A 19958-nucleotide genomic window follows, 5' to 3' on the forward strand; every position below is an offset into this window, starting at 1 on the left:
AAATTGCTACTGCTGATCTGTCTTATCCCCAATACCAAATATATTCCTCTGCCATTTTCTGGCAGGGAAGTGGGAAAATAAAAGGAGTAGGAAATAAATTATGGTTCCCGTCAGGCGGCCACAGAAGACATACCTGCTACTGACAGTCTTTAGCTGCAGTCTATATTCAGACTAAAATAGAACATAGTGAAGACAGACAAGCACATATAAATAAATATTGGGGAACATCGCTTGGTGCTGAGTTTCTCTCATGGAATAAATACCAACCTCCTTCACTTAGCAGACAAGCATCTGCTCTAACTTACTCTGGTAAAGAAAGAACACGATAATTTTGTTTTAAATTATAGTGCCTGATATAGTCTTTTAAAATGCAGGTTTGTTAAGTTTTCTGTTGCTGTTTTCACCATATCAGATATCAGGGTCGGATTGGGAAGCTGACAATTCTAATGATACGGTGAATACCGTATCATCTCGAGAAACTACCCCATTTCAGTAGGAATCAGATTGTCTGCTCTCTACACAGAAGGCGATGTACCCAGGGAGCAGGAGGTGAAAACCCCTCACAGGATTCAGCATAAGTCTCAGGGGAAGGTGGGAAGAAAAAAAGAGGAAAATATTGTCTGGTGACAGGAAAAATGACAAAAATGTTGCCAAGGCCAAGGAACCTGAACCATCTCTGTTAACAAGAATACAATCAGGAGTAGGTTTCCTGCTGTCCTGTCCCCTTCTTGGAATCTAAGAAGACACTAACATACCTCTGCTAAGAATGAGGAGGAAAACTCACTGTCTACATTCCCCTTCCATTCTTCAGTTACTGTTCACTTCCCACTTGGACGCACAGGATAGCAAGGGAAGGTACTGTCAGGCTTCTCCACATAGGCTGAGACCTAGGGCAGAGGGAGGCCCAGCACCATGACTGTGGCCTCCACCAACTCCTTCTGCTCTCCCTGGGCAGCAACCTCCTTCTCTGGAGCTGCAGGGCCTGAGAAGGACACACTCGGAAAGGAGAGGCAGGAATCCAACTTTGGGGGAAATGGACCTTAGTCAGTCAGTGTTTTACAGTTTAACTGAAATGTGCTTTTCAAAATTCTGGAAGGGAAAAGTTTGGATTTCTTTGATCTTGAAACAGTAATGTATCTGAGTTCATTTCTGGTCCTTCCTCATATGGACTTTAATTAACTTCACAAAAGATTCACAGTTGTTATTCCAAGAGTCAATCTGAAAATAACAGTTAAATGTCATGGGCAGCTCTTGAATTTCTGATCTATTGAAGGACATTAGGAGCACAAATAATCAAAAAACCGCGTATTATCCTGATATGTTCCTGTAGCACATTTTCCTAATCCTTACAGATTCTTGTCTAGATCAGTAGCCCAGACACACTGCTGATGGCAAAGGAACTCAGCCTGGGGTGAATATTTTGACCTGGATAATCTTGAGAAGGTGACAGTACATGGGAAACAATAAGAAGGAATCTTTGACTGGGAAATACCTCTGATTTAAGCCTTTCAATTTCTGTATCTTGATCTTCAAGTTGATGTCGGAGTTGGTTAGCTGCAATTTTTTCTGTCTCTACGATCTGGACTAGATGAATGTACTTCTGCATTAAGACTTCCCTCTCAATCAAAATGTCTGCATAACTTAAAAGAAAATTGCACAGTTAGTCATTGAAACATTGTCCTTCTATAGTTCCTTGCAGAACAGCATACACTAAACAAAGAACCCATGAAACTGTTTGCTTGTAACTCTTTCATATATGAACATCAACTTTCAGTTTATATTTGGTATCCTTCAATAATACAGACTTTGAATCATTATCATTTTACATATTCTTTACTAAGAATTCACTTAGCAATGGCTGCTACCCACAATTTTATCATGCAGTTGAAGAGAAAAGTGCAAAAGATGTCTGAATCATTTTAAAAATAAAGTAGTGTATTTTCTTTAACAAAGAAATTGAGATCTTTTAAATTGATGGCACATAGTTTTCAGATTTCTATTCAAAATATTTCACCAGGTAAGGTACTAGTCAGTCAAAATAGACCTGCCACCAAGTGGAATGAATGCAGAAACCATCAGAATAGATGCTGGTCGAAAGTACTGTTATGACTATACTAGTGGCCACCAGCTCTGTAGGGCCCTCTTTAGGACTACAAGACCATTCATTCACTACTCTCTTTCTAAAACCAACAGAAGCAACACACGTTCTAGAAATAGATTCAGATTCTTTGGGTCCTAGCTCTAACAGCCTAACCCACATCCATTTCTTTGGCTAAGCATGGTTCAGACAAAACTCACTCTTAGATTTTATTGACAATGCACTTCTGGAGTATCATAAATTTTGGCTCCAGGTCTTGCACTATTCAGGATGATAAATTGCATGTTCCTCTCTTCGTATGATCTTCCCAAAAGGGTATAATAATAGTAATAATTAATAAAAGTTACTACTTTTGCATGCAGAGGCTATACCATGTTTTCTCATGTCATTTCCCAGCACCTCAGAAGATGGGATATGATCCCAATTGCAGAGAAATAATTTGGTCCTCACTGATCATATATTGGCCTCAGGACACATAGCTAGTAGGTGGCAGGGCCAGGATTTAAATCAAGGTTTGTCTAACCAAATTCCATGTTCTTAAATACAAGCTACCCTCTCTCAGATGAAAAATAGCATCAGAGCTGCCCAAACTTCAGGCTACTTACCTCTTCTTTGGAACTTGAGCCACAGAAGCCATGTTTATGCCACAAAACCTACTCTCATGACCACATTGGACCAGCCTAAAAAGAGAACTGACCCCAGATAAACCAAATAGATTCCTCCTTCTCAGAAGCTGGGATTGTGCCTCTGCCCTGTTTACTTAAACTGAGATGATATCAACTTAGAAACTCAGTTTGCTGTTGACAGGCAGCCCTGTTTAGCCACATCCATGCCCAAACCATCTGTGTGAGCCTTCTGAGAGAGAAGCAGGTGTTCAGAAAAGCAGACAGAAAGTCTGACACAGAGAAGGACTGGCTACCTGGGTTCCTATAGGCTTTCTGATTTCATTTTCAGACCCTCATGACATCTGGATACAGCTGTACCCTGGGATTCAGGGAGATGTTGCAATTTCTTTCTAATAAATTCTCTACCAAACCTTAACAACTGTGAAATATTTGTGTTACTTATAAACTAAAAAAGTGTTAAGACAATTCTAAAACCACAATTTTAGTTCAATTATCTCAGCACCCCCAGCACTTACATCATGCATGCTAATAGTGTTAGAGAAGAACAGCATCAGCAACATTAAGTCACTTGTTCTAATAACTCTCCCGAAAAGAGTATAAGGAAGTCTGAGTAAGAATAAGAGTTGGTGGGACTGGGAGGAGGGATGCAGAATCTTTATAAAAGGATGCTTTGGGGGAAGTTTAAAGGGAAGATATAATAATATAGCATGATAAAAGAATTATCATGATAAAAATTCTGCCCCTTCTCATCAACTTTATTAGAAATATGCCAAAGTGATTATAAGCATAGTACATTAGGTCAGTGTTAGGTAGCAGAATAGTATTTTATTTTCTCTTTAAAAAAAGGAAAAGATAAGTCCAGTCCAGACATGAGATTGAGTTCATTCAGAGCTTCACTGAGGCCTGCCTGTTTTCATTTACAATGTCCCATTAAACTGCTGAGAAAACTGTTTTCTGTTTGAAGAATGACACCATAACAGCATTATGGAACAGGAAAATATGCCATCAACAGACCAAGCATTATGTGAAATTCCATAACAAGAAAAACTAAACAGAATTAACTTGGTGGGAAAACTGAAGGAGAGGAAGCAAAGATGTAGATTATTTCACATAGAAGCATGTCTCTCAACAAGAGTGGTCCAGAGAAGCTCCAAGCTCAGAACCAGCCACCACAAAGGATGGGAGTAGGCATAGGAGGAGAGATGACTGCAGAGCTTCTGGCAATTAGGATCCTCCTCGCTCCCCCAAATAAAGAAATATAGGGCATGGATGGCAGCAATAGCATGCCATCAGGTCACATCCTAAGATCTGCTCTCCATAGGAAGGCGGGGAGGGCATCTTCCTGAAGGAGGCTCTTTATGAGGAAGACTCAGAGAGAGGATCAAGCTTGTGTGCACTCCACACATCCACTGCAGGCACAAGGAAGAACCAAAAAAGGAAGTGTATCAAGAGTGCCTAAGAGTGAAAACATGCTGCGTTGCTTTTCTACTGTGAAATGAATTACCACAAAGTTAGAGATTTAAAACAATACATATTTATTAGGAAGTATGGCTAAGTGATGGATGGCACTTCTAAGAATAGTTCACAAGAAGACTCTGGCTTCCAGATCACTAGCCTTCTTTAGCACTCTTGCTGGTTTACTCCAAGGGAAGCCACCTGCCTGGTTGTGAGCTCCTCTATACAAACACTTATGATAATTAGAGATACAGGGACGCCTCTTACCAACAGTCATCTAGGAATTGAATTCGGTACAACAGTAAGGAAGTGAATCTAGCCAACAACCACAGGAGTGAACTTGGAAGCACACCCTCCCCGAGTTGAGAAAACCACATCACCATGATAGTGACTTAGGAGAAACTTCTGGGCAAAGGTATCCAGCTGAGCCTTGCCTGGATTCCTGACCCACAGTAATTTGGGGAATATAGCAAGTTGTTTCTTATGTTAAGCATTGTGGAGGAAATTGTTAAGCAGCAATAGATAACAAATAGAGCCCCAAAAGAGCAAACAGAAAAGACACTACAGGAAACAAGGATAATTCAGGCAGCAGAGATTTATTACCTTCAGAGAGATAGGGAAGGATATTAGAGTCATAAAGCAAAAAGAGGCTGCCATGGAAAAGAAGTAATCAGATAACAAGAACGGCTCTTGGAAAACAAAAATACTAAAATTTTATAGATCAACGGATGCACTAACAATAAACCAGACAAGGCTGAAAACTAGGCTAGGTGGTCAGAGAGAGGTAAAATAATAATGTACAGGCAATTTATCTACAGGAAATGAGAATCAAGGAGCAAATATTCAGTTGTGCATGATTGTTCATTCTCTGTGGGACCAAACACCAACTTTAATGCTTTGGAACACATTTTTTAGACCTACAGTGTAAATACCCTTTACTGTTTTTCTTAATTTTATTTTTGATTTATTAACATACATTATTTGTGCATATTAATGGGGTAGGGTATGATATTTCAACACATGCATATGATCAAATCAGGGCAAAGAGCATTTCCCTCTCCTTATCATCTCTTTATTTGAAGTCTTTGAGCTCCTCTCTTCTAGATTTCTATCAAATGTATAATAGGTAATTGTGGACCATAGTCATCTTGCAGTACTTTGGAACACCAGAATTTATTTTTTCCATCTACTGTGTTTTGGTTCTCATTCTCCAACCTCTCATTAGTTTTTAATTTTCAGAATCAACCTATGGCAAAACGCAGAGGCTTAACTGAATTCAGAGAACAGAATATAAATATTGAAAAGTTTGTAAAGTGAGGATAAAATAACAATAAAAGCAATAAAATCTCAGGGTTAGAGGAGAGGGAAAAAAATAATGAAAACACATTTAATGTCTTATCTTTCCTAGTAAGAGAGTCAATACATACTGTCTAAAGTTGATAGATCAACAGAGGTTTAATTATGTTATTTTAGAACATACAGTCAACTAATTTAAGAGCTTAAAATATGTAAGTAACAAAAATGGGGCAAATAAAAAAGAATGAAATAATGGTATTTGCTGGTAAATGGATGGCAATGAACAAAATCATGCTAAGTGAAATAAGTCAGACTCAGAACACTAAGGTTGAATGTTTTCTCGAATATGTAGAAGCTACAGCCAAATAAGGAAAAGAAGGCAGTGGGGGAGGGGATCGGATATCATAAAGGTATAGGGAAAATCAGTGGAGAAGGCAGAAAATGAAAGGGAAGGAGGGAGGAAGGAAAAGGAGAAGAAATACAGAATGAATTTAACAATCATGTTATACACATATACATATGTACCAAAGGGAATTTCACCCTTATGTATATGTAGAAAATGACAATCAAAAATAAATAAATAAAGGAGTGAAAGGAAGATCAATAGAGTAGAAGCGGGAGAACAGAGGGAGGGAGGAGGGAGGGATAGAGATTGATATCAAATTCCTTGCATATATTATTTTATCAAATAAAACCAAATACTGTGCATAATTATTATGTGCATGCCTTTACTCCATGTACAGAGAAAAAAACATGTATACCATCTGTTTACAATAAAAAAAATTAAAAAAAGGTATTGTGTCCATCCACAACTAAAAAAAAATTGTTTAAAGATACTAAAAATAAAACTATACAAGAAGTGTATATATTAAGTATCTTTCTCTATAATGTCCCTTTTGATGGATTAGTTCAAGTTTTTCCAAGAATGGACACTTTCAGATTGAATACTGAGAATGGAATTTGCTGTTATAAAATTGGACTAAAAAGAAGGCTTCATAATAACCAAAAGCATGTGATCTTACATATTAACTTGATAATTTCTGAAGTTAAAAATTCAATTTTATGTTAAATGAAATTGAGAATGAAAGTATAAATCAGAATACAAATATTGATCAAACATAAACCAACCATAAGAAAAAAAAGAATTTTTCATCTATAGAGCAGAGCCAATAATACTGGCTAACATTCATAAGTCAAGAAATAGACAAAATAACTTCATAGAAGATAATGTGCCAGTGGCCAATAAATATATGGGGAAAAAAGGTCCTACTTAATCAAAGAATTACAAATCATTCACCAAAATTAAGATTTTTAGAAAACAATAACAGGGCTAGGGCTAACAAAGGTCTGTGAATACTGTTGCTGGAGTAAGCCATTCTAAAAGACAATGTCTCAGCATGTATGAAGGCAGTTTAAAAGGTCATGTTCTTGATCCTGTGACACTTTCAGATTTTTGACCTTTATTACTAAGAGACAATAAATTTATTATTTTAATTAGAAAAAAAAGCAGCAGTCCTTTGTCTTAGTAATAACACAACTCAGGAAAAACAGATTTACATGAAGATGTACAAAGAGATGAGAAGTTCATTCATTAAACTAAAAGATAATCAAGATAATCAAAATATACAACATGGAAATGGTTAAACAAGGAATAACATAATCTGGAAAGATAAAGCACTTAAAATCATGTTTTAAAAGAATAGTTGTAGAAAGATGAGTATATCTAAAACCTATCAATAAATTAACAGGAAAAAAAACAAGAAAGCAAAGTAAACATTACGTGTGTAGCATGTGTTCATATGTTCATATGTAGAGGGAGAAAATTATGCATATGCACAGATATGAAAGGAGAAAAGAAGAGAGAAAAACAGGCACTCCAAGCAAAAGACATGCATCAAAACATAAAAGGTCATTTGCTCTGGCTGGAGCAATTGTGGGTGATTTTTAGTTACTTCTTAAGTTAGTTCTTTGGTTCTTTTCTACATTTTCCAGCATCTGATAATATTAAGTGGTGTGTGTGGGAGCATACATAAAATCTTAATGGTAGTTATTTACTCCATGCATTAGGATTATAAGTAATGTCAATTTCCTTCTCCGCATGTGCTTATGAATCCAAATTGATCTTTTAATTCAATAAATATTTATTAAGTGTTGGTGTGTATTCAGGAACTGCTCAAAGCAGTGGGCTCAGGCATAAGAAAAAAAACTGTGGCCTTGTAAAACTTACACAGTAGTAAAACAAGAAGAGTAAAAGTAATAAGAAAAATATATAGGATGCTACCTGATGATTAGTACAGCAGAGGGGAGAAGTGGAAGTAGATCAGGAAGTGGGAAGCGGAAGCTAGAGGTAACAGTTCTAGCCAGGTGTGAGACAGGCTCCCGCTGAGAAGATGGTGTTATAGTAGTGGCCTGCTGGAGTGAGCCGAAGTGACTGGAGTGAGCCAGGGTGACTGGGGAAAGAACAAGGGAATCCTAAGCGCAGAAGCCTGGCACTAGCAGTGAGCCTGGCCTGGCTGAGGAAGAGTAGCAGGTTTCCTGGTGGGTGGGGGGGTGGGTAGAAGAGGAAACAGGATTCTAAAGCATGTAGAGCAATAGAGTCTCGGCCCCTGCCCTCCACCCCAGGTGAGGTAAGAACTTTGATCAAATGTGTGACAAAATTTGCCTTTTTAATAAGACCATTTTGGTGGTTGTGATGGGAAAGTCAGGTGGGGAGTAAGGCACTAGGCAGAACAACCAAAGACTATGGTAACATCCCAGTAAAAAGGCTAAAGATCAGTCCAGTGTCTGACAGGAGACCTGGCATAGAACAGTTATTCAAATAAAGAGTTACTGTCAGGGGCTGGGGTTGTGACTCGGTGGAGAATGCATGCCTAGCATGTGTGAGGCCCTGGGTTGGATCCTCAGTACCACATAAGAATAAACAAATAAAATAAAGGTTCATCAACAACATAAAATTTTTTTTAAAAAGTCACTGTCAAACCAAGAGTCATCTGATGTGATTTATTTTACACAGTTTATTCTTCATCATGTAATAATTTTCAAGTCATGCAACTTACTTCATTGGGTCTTTCTAGTTATGACCCCTATCTACTCCTCCTGGAGTATAACGAAGTTTTTTTATATGTCCCCCTATTGAAGGAGTGAACGAATCTCTACCCCAAGATTGCACCAAATCAACTATGAATGTATGGCTTCCCTTCTATATTCTTCAGAGCATTAGTATTTCTATTCTACAGTGTTTTCAACAGATACTGCTCAAATTTAGAATTTTTTCCTAATCTATTCATTATTTCCACTATTTAAAATGTTTTTGTTTTTAGTTTGATTTGTAACAAAAGAAGGGGGAGAGATTTAAGGAGAATGAGAAAATGAAAAGAAAGATGGAGGAAGAAAAAGGTTTCTTACTACCAAGGGAAATAATATAATCAAGTCATAAAATTCAACATAATGAAAGCAAAATTCAAAATCACCCATTGACTATCAACAGATGGCAAGGTTGGGATATATATGGGAGTCAAAACTCAGTGTGTAATATTTATAATCGAAACCAAATCACAGCACTCCATACAAGGAGAAAAGGGAACATTCAATTGAAATGCTGAAGAGTTCAGGAAAGACGTGCAGTGTGGAATTATAGTCCTTAATTATTTTTATAGAAGGGCAAAAAATATATTAGCTTAGCAAGAAGTTGTTAGATGATCTAGAGTCTCACTCCAATTATTTTGATGGAAATGTATTTATGAAATGAACCACAGCAAAACCCAAGATGAAAAGTCATATAAAAGGTCACTAAAAGAAAAACTCCAACTAATTCTAGAGTTATGCTGAGTTTTATCAAGAAAACTGAGAAAGAAGAAAGAAAGAAATGGAAGGAAGGAAGGAAGGAAGGAAGGAAGGAAGGAAGGAAGGAAGGAAGGAAGGAAGGAAGGAAGGAGGGAGGGAGGGAGGGAGGGAGGGAGGGAGGGAGGGAGGGAGGGAGGGAGGGAGGGAGGGAGGGAGGGAGGGAAGAAAACTAACTGTTCAGAGTCAGCTTCTTCATGTTGAGAGAACGAACATCTTTGGGAATGGGGAGAACCCAGTCCTGTTCAGCAGTGGTACAGTTCCTACCTAAGCAACTTCTGAGCATGAGCAGCAGCAGTTATATCTAAGTAAGGTCAGGCTTCTGCTATAGTTTGAATGCCCCCCAAAGGCCCATATGCTGAAGACTTGGTTCCCCACAGCGGGGTTACTGGGAGAGGATGAGACCTTATGAAGTGGAGCTTAGTGGGAGGTCTTTAGGTCATTGAGGGTATGACCTCGAAGGGGCCCCTCCTCACTCTCTTTTTAACTTCTGGTCATGACGAGTACTTTTGCTCTACCACATGCTTATGCTAAGTGTTACATTTAGAACTATAGGCCAAATGTAACAGGGCCAACTGATCACAAACTGGAACCTGCAAAAGTGTGAGATAGAATAGACCTTTTCTGTTGAGAACTAAGTTTTCTTGGGTATTCACTATAGTAACCCAAAGCTGACTAACACACCTTCTTAGCTTTCCTCATGGCCACTTTGGCAGATAGTGTACTATCTTTTTTTTTTTTTTTTTTTTTTTTGGTTCCTAAATTCTCTCACATCATTATCTCCACTCCCCTGACTAATCAATACTTTTTAGGTATTACATTAGCTTGAGGTTCTAATACTAACACCCCTATCAATCTCTCCTTCCTCTCTGTACTATGAATGAAAACTCAAGTGTCTCAGAGATTAAAAAGTGGAACAAATTCAAAGACTAAAATCCTCTTCTAAACAGATATTCATGGCAATATTATTCATAAGAGTAAAAAATGGAAATAATCCAAACATCTATCAATTGATAAATGAAAAAGCAAAATGTGATCTATTCACACAATGGAAAATAATTCATCCATGAAAAAGAATAAAGTAATGCTATATGGTACAACATGGATGAACTTCCTTTCCAAGGAAAAGAAGCTGGCAGCCAGTTTATATGGTTCCAATTATATAAAATGTCTACAATGGGCCAATCCACTGATACAGGAGGCTGGATAGGGGCAGGGCTAGTGGGAGTAGGGAATGACTGCTAATTGATATAAGGTTTCTTTTCTGGTGTTGAAAACATTCTGGAATTATTGGTGATGACTCTGCAACCTCGTGAATGTACTAGAAAAACACTGAATTGTACACTTAAAGATGATGACTTCTGTGTGTGAACTACAACTCAATTAAAATGCAGTGGAGCAATCCCCCCCAAAAACAATATATTTTGATTGCATCATAATTCAAAGAATCTTTGTCAAAATAAATTCCATAAATAAAACTGCAAGACCAAAAAAATGGTGCAAGCAATATCCAATGAATATAAAAACAAAGTACATCCATCACACAGAGAACTCATTTAGGGGGGGAAAAAAACGTAGGAAAACCCCAGAAGAAAAAATGGGGAAGGAATATGAGATGACAATTCATATAGGAAATACAGACAAATATTAGTGATTGCAAAAACTGGTCAATGTCACCAATAACCAAGAAAATGCTTATTACACCAAGGTACCATTTTTTAATCCATCAACATAATAAGGATTTTTAAAAATGATTCCAGCTTTCTCTTATCCCAATGAAGGTGATGAAACTGACATACACATTTCTGAAAAGCAATTGGGCACTGTGCCCGGGGAAGGGAACAAGAGAGGAGTAATAGGCAATTTGCTTTGAAGAAATTCAGGCTGACAGAAACAAACAGAAGCAAATCGATGCACTAATCTGTTAGTTGCATTGAGAGAAATAAGAGGTAACAATGGGCTCAAAGAATGGAATGGTCAGTCCTTCCCGCAGGAGGAGGATGAGGGAAGATGATGCAGGTGACTGAAAGCTCCCATTCTGAAAGACAAGTTGGTGTGAGTCAGACTGGAGGGCTCATCCCAGCACGTTAAGATTCCTGTGTGTAGTCGCTCCACCTGGAGCTCAAGATTCAAGGGCAGGAGTGGCATAAGAAGTTCACAGAGTGAGTCCAGGAGGGGCATCTCTTGCACTGGCTCACTGAATCCAGGAAGGCAGAGCAGAGCCCAGCATTGGACAGAGAAGTAAATAAACATCAATTAAAAGAAAGAACGAAGGTCAGACTGCAGGGTCTCCTGGGTGCCTCAGGGGCAAGGCAAGCATGTGAAGCAAAACTCTGTGAGGAGCTGGAAAGAAAACAGACAAATAAAGGTATTGACAAAGGATTGAAAAGAAGGAAACTGAAGCCCAGCTTTTCCCCACAGAAAATGAGTAACCATCAAATCAAATGAAATCTTTCACAGTCCAGTACCATGCTCTCCTTTCTCTGTAGTGTTTCACTTTGCAGACAGTAAGGGGGGGGAGGAATGAGTTCTCTTTCATCGTGGCAAATCTGGAGGCAAATCCCAGACCAAAGTTCTTACCAAAAATATAAAATTGCAGATGGACAAAAATCCATGTTTTCAGCTTTAAGGTTACAAAAAGAATATAAAATATGGCTTTGGGATTGCTCTAGGCTATCACATCACTGCTGATTCCTGATTTTCTAGTTCTATGATTTTTCTGTAACCCATAAAATATTTTCAGTTATTCTATGTAATCACTCTTTTCTGATTTGTAAGGGATTTCGCCATGTGCATTTTACAATGGGCTGATTTTTTAGGGATATGATACACACAGTGGCCTTTAGGGTTGTACCAATTTTATACTATACACTTAGCTCTAAATTAAGCCTCTAACCAAAGAAAAAAAATGAGGGTGCAGGCAGTAGGTGTTTGGTGTTCCATACAATTAACTCGGGGTGTGTGTGTGTGTGTGTGTGTGTGTGTGTGTGTGTGTGTGTGTTTGCGTGCGCGCGTGCACGCCCTCATTCAGGATGAGGAAAGAGAATATGGACAACAGGCTGTCTTGGGCACGTGTAATCTAAAGTGTATAGATAAAAACAGACCCAAGAGGCTGGATTAGAACTTTTTTTTAAACTGAAAAAGATAACAAGGCTTAAATAAAAGATTTAACAGAAGGACTAAGTCTCTCTGCTCATCATGTTAGGGAATAACAGGGTAAAAGAAAGGTTAGGCCAAACCTTTCCAACTCCATCTGACATGAGTTTTTTGGAATGGAAATATATGCCCAACTCCTTTTTTCCTGAAATACCCTCACTTTAAGGCTGAGACCTACCTGCAAGAGACATACACTGAGGGAGAAAAAAGAATCGAGGTGAGGGTTTGAACAAAGTCCTGGTTAAAGAAACTGGAAAGTCAACAAAAGATAGTGGAATGTTCTCAAATGCCAAGAGCATAAGGCACACACTTATTTACATGGTGAGTACAGCTATGCAGGCTGATGGTACTCTGTACTGGACACAATATTCTCAACCCCCCCCAGACCTCACCCTGAGTAAAGATCCAAACACAACTCTGTCCTCAAGACACAGCTTACCTCTCTAGCAGCCTGGTGGACACCCCTTCTCCCATACCTTCCATGTTCTGGGGCAGAAAGATCATGTCAGTACCCTAAAGCTCCCCACTGTCCCTTCCCAGCAATCAGTCACACTCTAGTAATTCCCTGAAGAGCACTTCCTGGTCACTGCTCACACCTTGCTCCACAAACTTGCTCTCATCCACCATTTCTTCTCCCAGTGGAGAAGCTAGGAGGCAAGAGATATTTTAGATGCACCTTTCCACTTCCAGATAGTCCAAGATACATATAGGTTACCCCAACATCTCTGGAATACCTTCCTCTTCCTCTTCCTGACTATCACATTCTAGAACTTAGGCTCAGGTCAGGACAGGAAGAGTCCTGGAAGGTGAAAACTTGGGTCCTCTTCCACACCAAGACCATCTTCTAACTAACAGGGTTTCCCGGACCAAGTCAAAGGTTCAAAATGAAGAGTGTTAATTCCAAAACTTTTTTTTTCTGTACCAGATCTAAAGGAGAAAAGATGCAACCAGAAATCCCAGAAAATGATCCAAAGATTCTCTTAGGGCAAGGAGATTCTGCTCAAAAGTGCAACAATGTGATTTTCATGGCAGACAAAGACAGCACACCCAGACTAGTACGAAAAAATCATCCCAGGAAAACAGAAGAAACCAAGAGAGGGAGTTCTGAGCAGCCTTTGTTTCTATATAGAATTTGAAAAAAGATCTTCAGCTCAGAAAAGAACTAGTCTAATGCTTAAATAGTTATCAGTCAATCAAAAGCTCAGACTTTGGAAGAGGGAATCAATAAGACAGGAACTATTGAGAATTTTAAAGTTTTCTATTAAAAAGGCAGCAAACTGGGCACAGTGGTGCATGCCTGTAATCCCAGCTACTCAGGAGGATCACAAATTTGAAGCTAGGCTGGGAAACTTAGCAAGACACTATCTCAAAATTTAAAAAATAAAATAAAATGGGTTAGATATGTAGTTCAGTGTTAAGAGTTCCCTGGGTTAATCCTCATTCCCCCCACCCCCCAACATACACACAGGCAGCAATACCAAATTAATGCCATCAAGCTGTCCTCTAAGGGTAGCTACCAACCCTGGTTAATTGTGTTTTAGTAACAAAATGTCAAGAAAAAATGGCTAACAATGTTTTTCTCTGAATCAGCTTCATTAATTTTCTGGCTTTGTTTATATATGAAAAAAGTCAGGGTGAATTTCAGAGATCCAAGTTATTGTCTTCCCTGATATATAAAACAAAATTTTCAGAAGCATCTCAGTGCAAAAAGTCAAATATAAGAAAAGCAGTCAGATTAAAAGGAGTCATCAAAGAACCAGTCCCAGACCTCAGATTAAAGGAAAAACAATCCTAACAGACCAGAGTCAAGGCATCAAGAAAAATGATCAATTACTAGCCAAATCTTCAAATCCAAGAGAGAAATGTCACCATTCTATCATCTAAACTACTTAAGTATCTTCTAAAGTCTGTCTCCTGACAAAAATCTCACATGCCCTAGTTTTCAGCATATGCCAAACAATACTAGTTACCAACCACATCCATGTATGTGAAAAAACATGACAAAGGAAGAACAACCTCTTAGGTGAAAGCCAACCACCTTCAAAGTCATTCACACTGCTTGAGTCTGAATCACCAAGATATTTGCTTGGCAACTAAAAAGTCATTTAAGTTACTGATGGTATCTGCTCTCTGGAACAGAAAAAATGGGCAGATACACATGTTTTTTTAATTGTGTGTTGCATTTTAAATCTCAAATGCAAAGGAATAGAATTAACCACAAGGACTGTCTGCAAAGGACCTCAGGCTCTACTTTGGCAGCCTGATGCATATGACACCTTTGAAGACCTGGCCTTCTCTCTACAGCAAGTCATTCCACATTAGTCCTGAATCTAAGGCAAAGCCCTCCAGCGAGCTGGCCCAAGGGCAGAAAGCAATAAGCATGGGTGCCATCTGAAGCAAAGAGGAACAGGACCAGGGAACTGAAGAGGGAAAATTCAGGAGGATCTGGCTTTCCTCTTTCAGATTCCTCCCTCCCAGTTAAGCCTTTGCAGGTGCTTTTCCACCTTCCTGCTATTTCCTAGGAGGAAGTAAAATTACAGTTTTCTATTTCCCTAAATAGAGGTTGCTACTACCTTTGTCAATAACTGGACTGCATGGGGCAGGATTTACAAAGGTGGGCTTCTTTGGGTTCATACTCCAGTTCTGTCACTTAATAGCTGTGCGACCTCTGGCAAGCAAACTAGCCTGCCAGGCCTGTTTCCTCATCTATAAAAGAGGGGATGGTTATAATATGCCTCCGGCAGATTGATGAGAAGGTGAGTCATACATTTAATAAATTCCTTCATTGAGAAGCATTTAGTGCGAGGCACATAGAAACTGACAAGTATTTACTAGTTATTTTTATTATTTATCTATTACCTTTAATCTTTAAGTGGAATATAATTAAACAGAAAACTCAAATAATTATCCCACAGATGACTAAGGAAGAGGTCCAGAGGGAACCCCATCCAGGAATTGCAAGTTCTTCCGAACTTGTGCCAAGAGTGATCACCCAGTGCAAGACCCAGACGAGCAGGAGTCACACAGGAGGAGTTGTGCCCACACCTGGCTTGGTGAATAGCGTCCATCCACTCTTTCCCATCCTGCTCCTCCTCACAGCGCAGCTCCAGTGGCTTTTGACCTTCATGGCCAAAAAGAACAGTAAAGTAATACTGGAAAGAAAAACAAACACAAAAGTTGAGTTTTATTTTTGGAGCATAAAAGCATAATAACCCAGTATATGCCTACACCAAGTGTATATTTACAAAATACATCAACTTCATGTAAATCACATTTCAAAGCATAATATCATTCCTGGTCCAGTTAGCAATAACTGCAGCTAGAAGACAACACAGACTACATCTTAACACCCCTCAGCAAGAGTCAACCCACAACCCTACTGCACTGTGTATTTTTATACAAGTACAAAAAGAACATTATCCAAATCTGGCTTTAAAGATATATTAGTGTTATCATGAAAATTTTTCCAAAAAATTTTCTTTTGGGGGATGTGAACAAGTTTCAGGGAAACAAGTCCACACCACTGCACTGGCTAATTCTATTATCTGTCCTATTCTGCATCTATTCTCCATTCTGGAAAGAAATATCTCTAAAATGACATTGAATTGCTACCATTTGCCTCTCCTTCATTCTCAGTGGACAGCACCCTTACTTATCTCTTGTTTTCCCAGACAGATTATACTTGATATGAGAGGGAACCCTAATTGTCATCCCAGGGGCTAGGATCAGAATCTCTTTTTGTTAGAAGTATAATCTAAGTTATTGTCAAACAAAAGGAAGTGGGCTTATGTAGAGAAAAATCACAGAACCATTCATCAGGGTAAAATTATTTCTCTCTTATGAACTTTATTCATGATCACTAAAAACTGGAAACAATCAAATATCTTTTAGTAGGTGAGTAGATAAATAATGCTGGTGCATCTTTAGAATGAATACTACTCAGCAGTAAAAAGGAACAAACCCTTGATAAACTCAGCAGCTTGGATGCTTCCCAAAGCATCATGTCACAGAAAAGTCATTCTCAAAAGGTTACATGTGGTACGATTCCTTTCGTGTGGTATTTCCAAAGTAGTGTCACAGAACAGATCAGTGGTTTGGGGGAGTCAGGGTGGGAGTGTGTGATGGTGAAGGGAATGTGTGAGGGAGTTTGGGGGTTGACAGAACAGTCCTGTGTCACCATTATGAGGGTTACACAACTCAAATAGGGTTTAAAGTCATAGAATCATGCACCAAAAAAGGTTAATCTTATGCTGTTGATTTAAAGACCTTAAAATTATGTATATGATTACTCAAGGTCCTCGTGAGGATTCCAGAACACAACTAATCATATAAAGAAGACATACAGACTCCCAAACTCACCCTGGGCCATCAAACCACTTTGTGCTCCAGTCAAGATAGACACAAAATGGGGAATCTCACAAGCACACACAGAATTCATAGACCATAGTTCTAAAGCAGATTTATTTTTAATAAATAAATAATAATTTATTTAAATAAATTATTGGAATAATCTGTTAATACATGGAGAATTCTCATATAAAATACATATCTGGTTTTGAGCTTGCTCCATATTAGATGAAGTAACAAATGTCTGAGTTGAAGATGTGTCGTCCTTGAGCAATACACCCAGTAGATCACAATGAATCAGTACCATCTCAGAAGTCTTTACGTTGTGATTGACAAGATTGGACATTTGAAGATCTGCTCTAGCCTATGAAATTCTGAAATGTTTTAAAACCAATTGAAAGTCCAAAAATTCTAATGGTGCCTCCAGAGTGTTTATCTACCTAATTTTATTTCTAAGCCCTTTACAATATGTCTTTTCCACTTAAAATCAACATACTACAGTGACACAGTCACGTCAATGTTTATAGCAGCTCAATTCACAATAGCTAAACTGTGGAACCAACCTAGATGCCGTTGAATAGATGAATAGATAAAGAAATCATGGTGTAACATATACACAATGGAATATTATTAAGCCTTAAAGAAGAATGAAATTATGGCATTTGCGGATAAATGGATGGAGTTGGAGAATATCGTGCTAAGTGAGATAAGCCAGTTCCAAAAAAACCAAAGGCCAAATGTTTTCTCTGATATGTGGATGCTGATCCATAATGTGGGGTTGGAGGGGGAGGGAGCAAGGGAATAATAGAGAAATTTTGGATTGGGCAGAGGGGAATGAGTGGAGGGAAGGGGGTAGGGGGTGAGAAAGATGGTGGAATGAGATGGACATTATTACCCTATGTACATGTATGATGGAATGAATGATGTGACTTCATCGAGTAAAACCAAAATGAAAAACTGTGCTCCATTGTGTACAATGAGTCGAAATGCATTTTGCTGTCATGTATAACTAATTAGAACAGGTAGTTTTTTAAAAAGAAAAAAAAAAAGAATATGTCCTGTCCAATTTCCTGACCACCATGAACTGACCTAGGGCAAAGTAGTAGACAAGCTAAAGGAAAATCTCAAGTTAAGCCAAACACATAGTTAAGTTTAAGTGGAGGGAGGAAAACAGAGGAATCCTTGGGTTCTAGAAACATAGACAAGAGACAAAGCCAGAGCAGAAAGCATGGGAACTGAGGGTGACACACTAGACCTTATCAGACAAGAGATGGAGTTATGGGGGTTGGAACACATGGTCTTGGGCCTGCACAAGACCAAGATGGAATCAAGGCTCATGCATAACACCAGGACACATAAAAGTTTGACATGTCTGTACAACAGAAGCCAGAAAAACTCCACCCCAAGTGTATTGTATACCGGAATAATTTCCAATTGCATCTGAAATCTTGGTGCAAAAAATTAAACCAAAAGAATATATTTTTTTAAATGATTGATTGATCACTGTACCTCTAAGTAGGAAAATTGTCCTAACTATGGTTTGAGATCCTGAAACATTAAGAGAAAAGATCAATGATTTTATTGCATTAAAAAAGTCTACATAAGAAGACTACTATAAACAATGCATAAAGACATATGAAACTGGAAATAAATGTATAGTTGATATAAAAGTGATAATGTCCTTCATGTATAAAGATCATCATGTTTTCTTTAGCCTCCTCATATGGTAATTTATATTAACAGATTGCCCAATATTTATAACTTCAATAGCTGTGTTCATTGTATAGTAACTCAACTTTTGTTGTTGTTCTTGAAGCACAAAGGATTGAACACAGGGGTGCTGTGCCACTGAGTTACATCCCAAGCCCCCCCTTTTATCTTTTTTTAATTTTGATACGGGGTCTTGCTAAGTTGTTGAGGTTGGCCATGAACTTTCAATCTTCCTGCTTTTGCCTCCAGGGTAGCTGGAATTACTTGTGTATGTCACTGTGCCTTGCTACTCACTCAATTTTAACTGTTTTTGAAATAATTTAAGCTTATAGGAACAAAATACCAAAGAACCAAAACAGAGATGAAAATTGATATTGGCAAAATTATATTGTTATATTGCGTGCATGTACAATAGTCTGACAACAAATCCCACCATTCTGTACAATTATAATGCACCAATTTTTAAAAAGTAAGTTTGTAAAAGTAGTTTAAGAAGGATATTCTTAAAATACAGAAAGTAAACATTAAAATGATAGAAAAGCTAAATACTAGTCAAAAGACAAAATTGAACTATAATATTAAATGTGATAAAGAGGGTACTATATTGATCAAAGATTCATTTTACTAAGAAGTAGAGCAGTCCTGAACCTTTACACACCTAATAAGATAGGACTAAAATATATAAAGCAAAAAAAAAAAACCAAATGGAAAAAATGACAAATGTATCATTATATTGGGTTTTAATGAGTTTCCACTCATTTCTATCTCCAGCCCCCTCAAGATGCCCAGACCAGAACCAGCTCTTTGGTAAGAACATCAAATTTCCTCTGCCACGGTGATGTTGCAGATGTTGCTGATAGTCAATGAGCCCCTCCACCAGCTATTTCTCTCTTTCTCTGAATTCTCAGCTACTAAAGACAAGACAACATATGCATGTTGCTCCACCAGGATCCCTCCAAAGGTCCCGGCTCAAGGCTTGGAGCCTGGTTCTCAGTCCAGCCCATTCTTGGAGTGCTTTTTAGGGTTTCTTGAACTCCCAGCTGTCTCTGCTCGCTATGGAGTTCACACCTAGAGCTTCAGGTTTTCCATAGCAGGAAGTATTTTTGTCATGCTTTTAGACCACCAAGATTTTTGTCCTATTTTTACAAATAGCTATACCATTTTAATTTTTGTAAAGTCTATTTTATATCTCACTGATGTTTAGAGCAAAAGTAGACAGGGGTTATAAAAACATGACATTTTAATGTATGAACTTTTAACACTATCTTAACTGCAGTTACCAAAGCAAACGCTTACAAACCTCTTTAAAGCACCTACGTGTGAAAGGGAAAGTAGATAAGTGCTTGCCGTGAGCTTAAGGGAAGGGAGAATGGAGACTGACTGCTAATGGGTACAGAGTATTTTATTTATTTTAATTAACAGACTTTTTA

General features: G+C 38.2%; 1 protein-coding gene across 2 annotated transcripts in view; it reads right to left on the bottom strand.

Annotated features, from left to right (window-relative positions):
* Positions 1-19958, bottom strand: part of RASGRF2 (Ras protein specific guanine nucleotide releasing factor 2) — a 268468-nt gene that overhangs the window by 169525 nt on the left and 78985 nt on the right. For both annotated transcript variants that reach the window (XM_079145547.1, XM_079145546.1), the window contains exons 2-3: positions 15517-15623; positions 1493-1640 (exon numbers count right to left, since the gene is read on the bottom strand). In XM_079145547.1, the coding sequence (XP_079001673.1) occupies positions 1493-1640; positions 15517-15623 (255 nt within the window). The remainder of the gene's footprint in view (positions 1-1492; positions 1641-15516; positions 15624-19958) is intronic.

The sequence above is a fragment of the Sciurus vulgaris genome, assembly GCF_902686455.1.
Source record: "Sciurus vulgaris genome assembly, chromosome: 6".
NCBI lineage: Eukaryota > Metazoa > Chordata > Mammalia > Rodentia > Sciuridae > Sciurus > Sciurus vulgaris.